Raw genomic sequence first — 13,304 nt, 5'->3', positions numbered from 1 at the left:
TGATTGACATATTTGGGGAGTATGATATAACCGTTGCACTATTTTACCCACTCTACACCTCTCGGTAGTTCGAGTCATTTTGCCCGAATTGACTTTCTTAAGACCAATTGGGTATGCAAATTTGCACAAGCAATCAAGGTTCAAGTAGAGTATTACTATCTCTAGGTTTAACCTTTAATTGAGGCTATCAATCTCTTGTGTACGCCCCAATTCCTTGTTGGACCAATTTCAGAGACTTAGGCTCTCTTTCTCAAGAAGAGCCAAAGTCAACTAAATATAAATTTGTGTTTGCAACCACCAATTCAGCAATTAAACATGAAATTGGCCCAAATATCAAATACCCATAGTCAATCTAGCCCTAAAACACAAGACCCATCAATTACCCACACTAGGGTTGAGCCACAACCCTAGCTTATGGGTCTAGATACTCATAATTGAAGAAGAAAACAAAGAATAGATGAAGAAAAACTCATATTAATTAATTTCTAAGATAAACTAGAAGATTCAATGTTGAAATGAAGCTAAAATTGCTCAAAATAGCTTAAACTATCGAAGCCACGAGCGCAGCTTAGTACAAAATCTATTTGATGACCCAAAAATGGGAAAAGAAGTTATTTATACTAAGCTGGAAAATCTGGACAAAAATACCACTGCTGGGTTAGTGCGGACCACACAAAATCACGTGTGGCCGTACTAGGGCTCTGAACTTGAAAATCCAACTCTCTAAACTCAGGCAATGCGGACCGCATAGAATCGTGTGCGGCTGCGGTGGCTTCTAGTGCAGTCCGCATGAAATGGAGCGCGGATCGCATTGTCTTAAATCTCCAAACTGGCACTTCTCTGATCCTTGGTTCTGCGGACCATACTAAATCGAGTGCGTCCGCAGTGACTCTAATGCGGACCGCATTAAATCTCATGCGATCGCATTGCCTGTTGGCTTGGAAATCAACCTCTCTGAACCTCACTTGTGCGGACCACACAGAATGGTGTGCGGCCGCATTGGGCCTGTTTTGCCTGAGCTTTGTCTTATCTTGGTACTTGTGCAAGTTTCACTCATTTTTGATCTAATCTTTGACATCTTGTCACTTTATTGATTAAACCTGCAATCAAGCACAACTTGTGATCCTTTTGGGACTATTTTGTACAAATTTCTAATCAAAACATAAGCAAGAACGAGTATAAAATGTATCAAAATCCCTATTTATCAGTCGCCTGCTCGACTGGTTGGCCCCTCAACTGGACCTTTACTGCAGAAACCCTCTTGGACATCAACTGGCAGTCATGCCTATCAACAATGGCAACTGACTCCTCCTCGTATCCCAATCTCTCATCTAGCTGAATAGTGCTGAAGTCTAGCTCATAGGACAGGTCGGCGTGATACCTCCGAAGCATAGACACGTGAAAAACTGGATGAACTCCTGATAAGCTGGGAGGTAAAGCAAGCTCGTAAGCAACCTCTCCAACTCGCCTCAACACCTCAAATGGGCTAATAAACCTTGGGCTCAACTTGCCCTTCTTCACGAATCTCATAACATCCTTCATTGGCGAGACTTTCAAGAGAACCTTCTCGCCAATCATGAATAATACATCACGTGCCTTCTGATCTGTGTAACTCTTTTGTCTGGACTGTGTTGTGCGAAGCCTTTCCTGAATCATCTTTACCTTTTGCAAGGCATCTTTCACCAAGTCTGTACTGTATAACTTAGCCTCACCAGGCTCAGACCACCCAATAGGAGAACGATATCACCGACCATATAAAGCCTCAAATAGAGCCATCTCGATGCTGGACTGATAGCTGTTATTGTAAGCAAACTCTGGCAAAGATAAGAACTAATCCCAATGCCCTCCAAAGTCAATCACACATGCTCTAAGCATGTCCTCCAAAATCTGAACTGTCTGCTCCGACTGTCCATCGTTCTGAGGATGAAATGTTGTGCTGAGCTCCACACGGGTCCCCAACTCACTCTGAACGGCTTTCTAGAAATGGGAAGTGAACTGAGGGCCTCTATCTGATATGATGGAAATAGGCACACTGTGCAACCGGACTATCTCCCGAATGTAAATCTTAGCCAACCTCTCTGAAGTATAAGTAGTCACAACCGGAATAAAGTGTGCCGAGTTGGTCAACCTGTCCACAATGACCCATAGTGTATCAAACTTCCGTAAGGTCCGGGGCAACCCAACTACAAAGTCCATGGTAATGCGCTCCCACTTCCACTCAGGGATAGACATCTGCTGAAGTAGGCCACCTGGCCTCTAGTGTTCATACTTAACCTGCTGGCAATTCAAACACCTAGCCACATACTCCACTATGTCTTTCTTTATCCGCCGCCACCAATAATGCTGCCTCAAGTCACGATACATCTTCGTAGCACCCGGATGAATGGAATACCATGAATTGAGTGCCTCATATAGAATCTTCTCCCTCAGACCATCGACATTAGGAACACATAGGCGACCCTGGAGTCGCGGAACACCATCCTCGCCAATAGAAAACTCCTTAGAACTACCCTATAGCACCGTCTCTCTGAGAACTGCCAAATGTGGATCATCGAACTGTCGGGCCTTGATCTGCCCCAATAATGAAGACTGTACAACAACACACGCAAGGACTCGGGTGGGCTCTAAAATATCCAACCTCACAAGTCTGTTAGCCAAGGACTGAATGTCCAAGGGTAGTGGCCTCTCCTCTGCTGGAATGAATGCCAAGATACCCATACTCTATGCTTTCCTGCTTAAGGCATTCGCGAACACATTTGCCTTACCTGGATGATATAGAATGGTGATGTCATAATTCTTCAGTAACTCGAGACATCTACGCTGCCTCAAATTGAGATCCCTCTACTTGAACAAATGTTGTAAGCTGTATGATCAGTATAAACCTCATATGACACCCCATACAGATAATGCCTCCATATCTTAAGAGCATGAACAATTGCGGCCAACTCTAAATCGTGCACAAGATAATTCTTCTCATGAATCTTTAGCTGCGCTGAAGCATATGCAATAACTCTCCCCTCTTGGATTAATACACAACCCAATACAATGCATGAAGCATTGCAATATACCATATACATCCCTAAGCCGGAAGGAAACACAAGAACTGGTGTTGTAGTCAAAGCCGTCTTGAGCTTCTGAAAGCTCGCCTCACAATTATCAGACCAGCAAAAAGGAGCACCCTTCTGGGTCAATTTAGTCAGAGGTGATGCAATAGATGAAAAGCCCGGCACGAATCGTCGGTAATAACCTGCTAACCGCAGGAAGCTCCTGATCTTGGTCACTGAAGTAGGACGTGGCCAACTGTGAACTGCCTCAATCTTCTTGAGATCCCCCTTAATACCTTTCTTGACACAATATGCCCAAAGAATTCCACTGACTCTAGCCAAAACTCACACTTGGAGAACTTAGCATATAGTTTCTGCTCTCGCAAGGTCTGAAGCACTACTCTCAAATGTTGCTCGTGCTCCCCCAGACTACGTGAGTATATCAAGATGTCGTCAATGAAGACGATGATAAAGGAATCAATATAAGGTCTGAACACTCTGTTCATTAAGTCCATAAACGCCACTGGGGCATTAGTCAAGCCAAATGATATCACCAGAAACTCATAATGACTATATCTGGTACGGAAAGCAATCTTTTAAACATCTGAGTCCTGAATCCTCAACTGATGGTACTCTGATCTCAAGTTGATCTTAGAGAACACCCTAGCACCCTGCAACTGGTCAAACAAATCATCAATGTGCGGCAACAGGTACTTGTTCTTGATAGTAGCCTTGTTCAATTAGCGGTAATCAATGCACATCTACATGGTCCCATCCTTCTTCTTTACAAACAACACTGGTGCACCCCAAGGTGACACACTTGGTCTAACAAACCCCATTGCTAACAACTCCTCAAGTTGCTCCTTCAACTCTTTCAACTCCTTCGGAGACATACGGTATGGTGGAATAGATATAGGCTGGGTACCTGGGGCTAAATCAATACAAAAATCAATATCGTGATCCGGTGGCATGCCAGGAAGGTCAGAAGGAAACACATCGGCAAACTCTCAGACTACTGGAACTGAATCAATCATTGGAGACTCTGCGATGGTGTCCCGAACATAATATAGATAAGCTAAACACCACTTCTCGACCATATGTTGAGCCTTCAGAAAAGAAATAACCCGACTAGATGGATCAACTGTGGAACCCTTCCACTCTAACCTTAGAAACCCTGGCATTGTTAATGTAACAAACTTAGCATGGCAATCAAGGACGACGTGATATGGAGATAACCAATCCATGCCTAGGATGACCTCAAAGTCGGTCATGTCAAGCAACATGAGATCTTCTCTAGTCTCAAAACCGTAAAATGTGGCCATACAGGACCGGTAGACCCGATCCACAACCACAGAATCGCCCACAAGGGTGGACACATGAACAGGAGTGCCCAAAGGCTCATGAAGAATAACCAGGAAATGAGCAAATAAAGATGACACATATGAATAAGTGGACCCTGGATCAAATAACACTAAAGCATCTCTACCTCATATGGAAATGATACCTGTGATAACGACATCTGAGGCCAATGCATATGGTCTGGCCGGAAGGGCATAGAATCTGGCTGGAGGGCCGGCTGGAGGGCCTCTACCTGACTGAGCAGTAGCTGGCTGACCTCTGCCTACTTGACCTCCACCTCTAGGATGACCTCTACCCGTCTGTCTCCTACCTCTGGGAAGCTGGGCAAGCGGTGTTGAAATCATGGGCTGCTGACCCTACTGTACTGCCTTTCCCCGAAGTCTGGGGCAGGTCCTCTTTGTGTGACCCTGATCTCTACACTCATAACAACCTCTCGGCACCATTTCTTGCTATCCGAAAGCCTGGCCCTGATAGCCTGAATACCCACCGGAGGAACTCTGAATAGCTGGTGGATGGTATGAACTCTCTGGCATAGCACTGAAATAGAACCAAAAGAACCCTAGGGACCTGAATGCCCATTGGAGGAATCCTGAATAGCTGGCAGACGGTAGGAACTCTCTGTGATGGCGCTGAAATAGGGGCGTGCTGGAGCACCTCGAGGAGTTGGTGGTGCTGAATATGGGGGCTTGCTAGGCTGACCCCTCCCAAACTGACCTCTGTCCGTAGCCGGGACACCTCTGAACTCTCCAAAGAATTGGGCCCTCTTGTCCTCCTGCGCCTGCTCTCTACCTCTCAGACGGTAGCCCTCAATCCTCCGAGCAATCTCCACTACTAGCTGATAAGGAGTCCCCATCTCCATCTCTCGGGCTATGTTGGCCCTAATTCCAGAATGCAACCCTGCAATGAACCTCCACACCCTCTCTGCGTTAGTAGGAAGTATCATCAGTGCATGGCGGGATAACTCAGAAAACCTCGCCTTATAGTCGGTCACAGACATCTGACCTTGCTCAAGCTGATACTGTAGCTCTTCCTTCTTGGAGGGTGGGATATACCTGTCCAGGAATAACTGTGTGAACTGACCCTAAATGATGGGAGGAGAACCTGCTGGCCTGCCAAGAACATACAACTACCACCATCTACGGACCCTGCCCTCCAGCTGGAAAGTAGTAAAGTCAACCCCATGCGACTCCAATATCCTCATGTTGTACAGTCTGTCTCTGCACCTATCAATGAAATCATGGGCATCCTCATGACGCTCACCCCCGAAGATAGGAGGGTGTAACCTGGTCCATCTATCCAATAACTTCTGCGGATCCCCATCCGTAGCTGGTCAAGGCTCGGGTACCACTGCACCAACTGGCTGAGCCCCATCCGCGGGTAGTGCACCCGGAGTCTGATACATTACAGCTGCATGCCCAGGAGCCTGAGCAGTATGGGTCTGTGCTCCCCCCTCCCGCCTGTGATATAGCTGGATCCGCTGGAAATAAACCAACCTAAGTCTTGATGTCCATGAATAGTAGCATACGGCCCGTGACCTCCTGGAAACCCGGTGTTGTCATAAAGTCCACCAGGGTAGGCTCAGCTACGGGCACCTCTCCCTGCTCCTCAATGGTAGGATCTCTCGTAGGATCTGGGACAGCTCTGGGATGCCCTCGTCCCCTACCTCAGGCCGGTTCCCTCCACCGGCCTCTGCTTCGGCCTCTAGCAACGGGGGGAGCGGCTCCTCCCTGGTCTGGAACATCTGCCATGCGCGTCCTCACCATCTGTGAGAGAATAGAAGAGGGAAATTTAGTATACTAACCACTGCACGATAGGAAATGAATAAAGAGTAGTTTCCTAACACCCTATAGCCTCTCGAAGATAAATACAGACGTCTCTGTACTGATCTGCAAGACTCTATTAGGTTTGCCCATGACTTGTGAGACCTACGTGAACCTAGTGCTCTGATACCATGTTGTCACGACCCAATTTCACTACAGGTCGTGATGGCGCCCAACAGCGTTGTCAGGCAAGCCAACGCGGAAATATTAGTGAGTTCTAGTTTTACTTTACTAAAATAGTTATAACAATTTCTTAATTTGAATTTAAAACAAGTGATAATTAGCAACGTACAACAATAATTATACAATCCAAAAGAATAGTCTACCAATGTGTATGCCAAGACCTGGTGTTATAAGTATATCCTCATCTAGTAGAATATACAAAAGAATAAATCTATCCTACTGTCTGAAATAGAATAAACAGCCAAAAGCAAAGAGAAACTCCATCATGCTGCTGAACGGCATAGGAAGGGAGCAGCTCATCGTGGAATCTCGGTCTACGATAAAGAATGCGTACCAGACTGGTAGCCAGATGTACCTTCCTAAGATCATGTACAATTAAGTACAGAAGAGTAGTATGAGTACATAAACAATATGTACCCAGCAAGTATCCCGCCTAATCTCGAAGAAGTAGTGACGAGAGATCGACTTGACACTTACTAGGGTCAAATGATATAAGAAAGTGTTATTCTAAGCATGAATGTCACAAATAAACAATAATTTATAGCAAGAAGTGATGGGTTCTTTCCTAGATAAGATCACATATAGCCATTTACATTTCGGGAAATTTAACACAGTTCAAATCACAAAAATACCGAGCAAGAAGCATGCTCAAATAGTGCCGAGGTCGCACGGCCCCCATCTAACATGAAAATAAAGTGTGCACTACCGGAGGGTCGAACAACGCGAATCATAGATGCATCTATTACCCCGCTCGCGAATCATTCATGTGACGCGGTCAAATATAATTAAACACAACAAACAGTCAGATAGGAATATTTCAGGGAAAAAATTACTCAAAGAAATGTCAACTTCTCTTTAAAAGGTCAAGAAAATGATGTTCCTCTTTATAAATTCATTTATCACACTCAACATAATTTAAGCAATCTAAATTGACCATAAAGTGACAAGAATAACACATAAAGCATACTTTTGGGTTCTAGACTACCCGGACTTAAGCATAATAGTGGCTATGCACGGACTCGTCACCTAGTGCGTACGTAACCCCCGCATTTAGTGGCAAATTATTCAATTATTTTACCTATGGGGACAATTCCCTATTATAAGGTTAGAAAGGAGACTCACCTTGGTCCAAAGCGTACTTTCAATATCAAGAACGTGCTCAAACACTCAATTTGGAGCCGAACGATCCAAAACTAATTAAACGAAGTAGGAACTAGTCAATACATGCTCACAAGTTCGCATTCAAACTATTAAAGTAATTTTCCAACTGTAAACACAAGTTTCCTAAACTCCATCCCCGGGCCCACGTGCTCGGATTCCGGAAATTTTCGAAGAAAGTTGTTCTCTATAACCTAGAGATCAAGAATATATGATTTCTACTTTATTTCATAACAAATTTCGTGGTTAAATCTTGTTTTTTATCAAAACCCTAGTTTTACTCTAATCCCGTAATTTTTCACTAATCTGTATGTGTTAATCTACCCAAAACCCAAGTATTAAACTCAAAATAAGTAGGAATAACTTATCTCAAGATGCTAGGTGAAAATCTTCTCTCAAGAGCCCCAAAATCGCCCAACTTATGAGTGGAAATGAGCCAAAAATGGCTAACACCCGCAATAAATGAAGGTCACTACTTTAGTGATTTTCGCATCTGCGGTCCTGGGTCGCACCTCCGCCCACCGCATCTGCGAAAATTCAGCTGGGCCACTTCTGCGGGGAGAAAACCGCTTTTGCAGCTCCACTTCTGCGGCTCCACTTCTGCGAAAGATTAGCCGCTTCTGCGGTTTTGGGCTTGGCCTGCCTTGGCCGATTTTGCGAGAGAACGACCGCTTCTACGGTCTCGCACCTGCAGCTAACCAACCGCAGGTGCGGTTATGACAAAAGACTGGAGCTTCAACTCCTTTCCAAATTTTCCAACTTCACTCGAGCCTCGTCTGATTGACTCTCGGGGCCCCCGGACCTTCCCAAACATACTGACAAGTTTGAAATCATAAAACAGACTCGCTCAAACCCTCGGAACGCCTGAATCAATGCTAAATCTAAGAATCAGCCCCCTAAAACCAATTGAATCAAACTTATGAACTTCAAGTTCTTTAATTTACTTCCAATGCGACGAAACACTTATACTACTCGGATTGACACCAAAATTTGCGTGCAAGTCTTAAATGGCAATACAGAACTATTTCCGGTCTTGAAACTCCGTTCGGACATCGATAACATAAAATCCCGCTCCAAACCAAATATTTAAGAACTTCAAAATTCTTAAGGAATCAACTTTCACTATTAGGCACCAAAATGCTCCTGGGTCATCCAAAACTCGATCCGGACATACGCCCAAGTCCAAAATCATCATACGAACCTGTTGGAATATTCAAATCTGGATTCCGAGATCGTTTACTCAAAACATTGACCGAAGTCAAACTTGGCCTTTTAAGCCAACCTTGAGGAACCAAGTGTTCCGATTTCAACCCAAACTCTTCCAAATCCCGAACCAACCATTCCCGCACGTCATAAATCAGTAAAAGCACGTACGGAAAGTCTTATCTAAGGGAACGGGGTTCTAAAAAGCAAAACGACCAGCCATGTCGTTACATATAAAATTCTTAAAATTACATAAATATAATATTAATATGCCCTAAATTATAAAATAAAATTAGATGAAAGTCTTCGTGCTTTTAATATAGATAGATAGATAGGTAGGAGTCCTACATAATTCAAATAGAAAATTCTAATAAAAAGTTTAGGTAATCTAATTATAGTCTTAAACATTAAAAAATTAAATAATATTTTAATTTATAGTACATTATTAAATCTTTTTGGAATAAAACTTGTTCAACAAACGACTTTGTGGAATCACATAATTATAATTTTTGTAATTCGTTTGTTTTATCTGTTATTCACCTAATCATACATTATGCTTCTAGAATATAATATATAATGTCAAATACATTATTCATATATTCTAAATGTATTTATTAATTCATTATTACTGTTATTACTTTTAGTATTAAAAAAAATAACATTTACTCTTGTATCATATATATATATAGATACTATTTTAAGAGTTATTTCAATCCTAGTTTTATTATTATTAATATTTAATATTTTGAAGTTAATAAATTACAAAATTATTTAAATTCTTAATTGGATGTTTTCTAATGCTATACGAATTGTACAAACACTAAAATAAATAAGTGAATGAAACAAAAGTTGAAAATAAGAACAAAATTCCGTCGTTGACATACACGAGATCTTTCACATGTTTCCTTTCAATTTTTCTTTTTATGTTTTTTCTCTTTAATATAATACTCCTAAGTTAGAATGGAGTTAAATGCCAACTTTATGAAGAAAACAAACCCTTAAAAAGTGGACGAAACTTTCCTACTTTGGATTGAAAAGTGCAGGAATTCTAGAATTAAAAAATTAAACTTCTAAATATTAGAAAAATAATTAAATTAGTACTCTTAAATATTATAGACATAATTAAATAAATACTCCTACATATTAGGAAAATAATTAAATGATTACTCCTAAATATCAGAAAAATAATCTAATGATTATTTTGTCCAATGTGAACTATATTTTAAAAGGGTAAAAAAGAGGAACGATAATTTGCTAAGGGCCTTCATGCTTTTAATATAGTATAGAAAATTAACAGCATCATTGTATTTTAAATTCTTGTAGAATGTAAGTTGTCTTTTCATATTATCAATCCGACTCTATAAATGATTACATGTAGTTATTTTATACCACATAGATGTTCAACCCTATCAAATTATGTGAAATATTTAATTACAAGTGAGGTATGAAGGCAAATACCTACGCGCGCCGGTGGTTTAACCAAATCATATTAATTTATCATAGTTAAGTGATTTAGTGAGGTGAGAATACATATAATTTATCATGGTTAAATGTTTGAAATTCATATTCACCCGATGCGCATAATTTTTTATCGTAAAACAAAGTGAGTTTAACAAGATTAACAAATCTCAAACTCTAAAAATCACGTTTAGAAAAATTTGTCCACCGATAGATTTCCCAAAATATAAAAAAAGACGCACGTGAATATGATATCACCTAACCCTAAAAGTTCACATTCAAGTCTCAAATGGGAGTTTAAACCTTCCAAAGATAAAAGATGGATAAAAGTCTTCCTGTTTCTCATGTTACAACTAATGCTATTGAATAATCAAGGAAATATAGTTTTGAAGAAATAATGTGGATGGCAAAACCAAAAACCATCGCTCCTAACGTACTATATAAATTCCGGGCCTAAGATAAAAAAACTAAAAAAATAAAAAAAATACAATCGCTCACCTCAAATAAGTTGTATTCTTGGATCATCGTGAATGAACTTACAAGAAGGTAATGACCACTTTATACACTCTATACAACCATCCCAGTAACATTTATATTTGCTTGCGAAGGTCTACAACATTAACAAATATCTTTTCATCCATAATGACATGAGAACAACCTTCATCTATTGGACTTTCATTCTTAGAATACTCATGATCATGAAAGCATGAAAAGCAGTTAGTTCACAGTTCCTAATAACAGACTATCAGGATCAGGCAAACAAAATATATCATGAGCTCTGTCACATGAAATGAAACTGCAATCAGTATTTAGTAGTCTCTGATTTCAAATTGGATCTATTAAGTGATTTTTTTAAAATTTTGCTTAGTCCAGGCAAGACTTGCATTTCCAGAAAAAATTTCAAAAGAAAGTTACTTATAGAATTAAGAATAAACAGTATCACTTAGCAAAAAACTCTATTTAGGGATACCATAGAGCATTTGAATATAAATATCAAAATACAAATCTAAATATAAGCAGTCGCCCTTTATCTACACACATCTGCGCACAGACTCACACACATAATATATGTATTGTATGTAATGTATGTGTACGTATATACCAGGAATCATATTAAAATAAATTTAATAGCCATATGAACTCTCTTTTAAATTGCACAGCTACTTGAGCAATACCACAGAAATAATGGCATACCTGAATGGGTCTTCGGGGGCCACCACAATTACAATTGTTTCTGGCAAATCTTTCTACAAAAAGCGCCAAACAGAAATAGTGCCAAGAGTCCAAAGGAAGTAGTTTTAGTGAAGAACAGTTCGAAATTAGTTTTCATCCCATGAGATGAACACCATTGGTTAGATAATATCACATACATCCTTCTCGTGCAACAAAATTTATTTTTCAATCTATAGCAAACCCATTTGACACAAGTAAATATGTTTAATGCATACACCTCAATGAGAAACCCCTATAGTTAGATATGCATTCAGTAACATTCTATCATTTCACCCGTACTTGTATTTAACCCAAAAAATAGTTTTCAAGGTCAAAGCAATAATTTTATATGACGGGCCACACGCAACCGATTCAATCCAAAAGATATAAATTTCGTTAATACAACGTGATAGAGAAGTGAAAAATAAATTCAATGACAGATAATATAATAAAAATAAAGCAGAGAAGAAAGAATTCTTATTGAATGATCATTGGTAGGATAATGAGCCGAACAGAGCTTGAAAGGCCGAACTATGGCTAACTTGGGAGCAAGACACTATGAATATTACAAATGTATAGAATTGTAGAGAATAAAATTAGATTCCCCTGATGATGGTAAAAGTATATCTATTTATAGGGCTAAATCTAAGTAACTATTCTCCTTGAATTATGGGTCCATTATTAGCATTTACTCGATCCATCTGTTACTTTTGGAAGATTTGTAACAGCCGTGTAAATGCTGAAATTCCGTAACTGATGAGTTAATTCCGTAATTGATGAGTTAATTCCATAACTGATGAGTTAATTCCGTAATTGATGAGTTAATTTCATAACTGATGAGTTAATCCCGTGCCTGTTGAGTCAATCTTATAATTGATTGCCTTGTTCTCACCGTTACAATCATTTATTGCATTTGTTAATAATTGATTTGTAACTAATGGTGTAATGATAGTAAATCCCATATAATCCGGGATTAAATGATTTCTTCCTCATTTGTAATTATGAGATATTCTCCCGCATCTGATCTAGGCTATTTCATGATGATCAGTTTCAAGGCTAACAGGCACGGTACGAGTATGGTCGGTCCGGGGATGTTTCACATATCATCTTTACATGTCATTCTTCACTTTTCTTCAAACTTTGCTGACACGTATTACCATTTAATAGACCCACATGACAAGTCTAATTTTTACCAATACAACTTGTAAAAGGAATTGAGTGTGCACAGTGCTGTGATGGATGTGTCTGCAAACAAATAATAAATCAACAATTCATTCTCAAGGGTAACAAACATATCAAAGATACAAGCGCACAAGCAACTTAAACAATGCATTTACAACGCTGCAGGTTTCGCATGTATATGGTTCATCCTTTACTTTCAATGTTGCAGATTTTAACTAATTATGAAATAAAATTTTTTGCCTCTCTACTCCTCTGGAGTAGGGTAAGATCTATTTCTTTGAGTACATATTACCTCCCAGACAGAGGCGGATCCAGAATTTGGTGATGCATTGCTAGTGCTTTGAGTCTCGAACCCAGGGTCAGCAAGTAAAGAAGTGGGTCTTGAGCAGCCTACTAAACCAGCGCAGCATTGGGGCATTTGTTTTTTTTCAGAGGGCACGATTAAATTATTTTAGGGGTCCTCAATATATATATATATATATATATATATATATATATTGGTTTTCACAAACCTACAGGGTGCTAGTGATCCCCCACGCCCCACGTAGGTACTCCCAGATGCTCGGTAATTTTATCCACCAAAGCTTAGACAAATGGGAAGAAATCATCTAGTCTTTCATGTTTTTCACCAATTTCATTGACCGGTAGGCCACATCTTCATATGTAAAATTATATGCAATTTACA

General features: G+C 40.1%; 1 protein-coding gene across 1 annotated transcript; it reads right to left on the bottom strand.

The window, feature by feature from the left end:
• Positions 1 to 2,825: 2,825 nt before the first annotated feature.
• On the bottom strand, positions 2,826 to 13,037 carry LOC138881812 (uncharacterized). The gene is made up of 5 exons (XM_070162090.1): positions 12,912 to 13,037; positions 11,420 to 11,472; positions 4,971 to 5,455; positions 4,209 to 4,500; positions 2,826 to 3,378 (listed from the first exon to the last, which is right to left on the bottom strand). Exons 1-5 carry the CDS (start codon positions 13,035 to 13,037, stop codon positions 2,826 to 2,828), a joined length of 1,509 nt encoding a protein of 502 aa, XP_070018191.1.
• Positions 13,038 to 13,304: the final 267 nt, after the last annotated feature.

The sequence above is a fragment of the Nicotiana sylvestris genome, chromosome 11 (assembly GCF_000393655.2).
Source record: "Nicotiana sylvestris chromosome 11, ASM39365v2, whole genome shotgun sequence".
Taxonomy (NCBI): Eukaryota; Viridiplantae; Streptophyta; class Magnoliopsida; order Solanales; family Solanaceae; genus Nicotiana; species Nicotiana sylvestris.
The sequence above is the reverse complement of the archived record's forward strand: the minus strand, read 5'-3'. Positions and strand labels throughout refer to the sequence as shown.